This window comes from Echinops telfairi, unplaced genomic scaffold (assembly GCF_000313985.2).
Source record: "Echinops telfairi isolate 266 unplaced genomic scaffold, ASM31398v2 ScPeMD7_41;HRSCAF=154, whole genome shotgun sequence".
Taxonomy (NCBI): domain Eukaryota; kingdom Metazoa; phylum Chordata; class Mammalia; order Afrosoricida; family Tenrecidae; genus Echinops; species Echinops telfairi.
The window spans coordinates 1,644,694-1,645,272 of NW_022103939.1; the positions used below are offsets into that span (position 1 = coordinate 1,644,694).

The 579-nt window shown below is 45.4% G+C and overlaps 1 protein-coding gene across 1 annotated transcript in view; it reads left to right on the plus strand.

The window, feature by feature from the left end:
• Positions 1–243: 243 nt before the first annotated feature.
• The window catches only part of LOC101662002 (60S ribosomal protein L27a-like), a 1,467-nt gene continuing 1,131 nt past the window's right edge, over positions 244–579 (plus strand). Inside the window, exon 1 of the mRNA XM_030885722.2 lies at positions 244–574. Within this exon, the coding sequence (XP_030741582.1) occupies positions 261–574 (314 nt within the window). The 5' untranslated portion in view covers positions 244–260. The remainder of the gene's footprint in view (positions 575–579) is intronic.

Genomic DNA, 579 nt, shown 5'->3' on the forward strand with positions numbered 1-579 from the left:
GAGCAAACATTGAGTGTTTTTGTTTTATTTTATTTATTTATTTATAACTGTGATATGAGTTAAAGTTTTTATTTTCACTAATTCATACACATTTTGTTTCATGTTAGTGTTTCCTGTCCCCACAATACAGCATCACTTCCTCCCTTCTTCCATGTGTTTATTGCCTCTATTTTGTTTTCTTTCCCAATGCTTCTGAACTCTTCCTTGGATAAATGCTGCCTTAAAAAACAAAAACTCGCTCTTTCGTCTCGGCCGCCGACATGCCCTCCAGACTGAGGAAGACCCGGAAACTTAGGGGCCACGTGAGCCACGGCCACGGCCGCATCGGGAAGCACCGGAAGCACCCAGGGGGCCGGGGGAATGCTGGCGGCTTGCATCATCACAGGATCAACTTCGACAAATACCATCCAGGTTACTTTGGAAAAGTCGGTATGCGACATTACCACTTGAAGAGGAACCAGAACTTCTGCCCAACTGTGAACCTTGATAAATTATGGACCTTGGTCAGTGAGCAGACCAGGGTCAATGCTGCCAAAAATAAGACTGGAGCTGCACCCATCATTGATGTGGTTCGGTCGG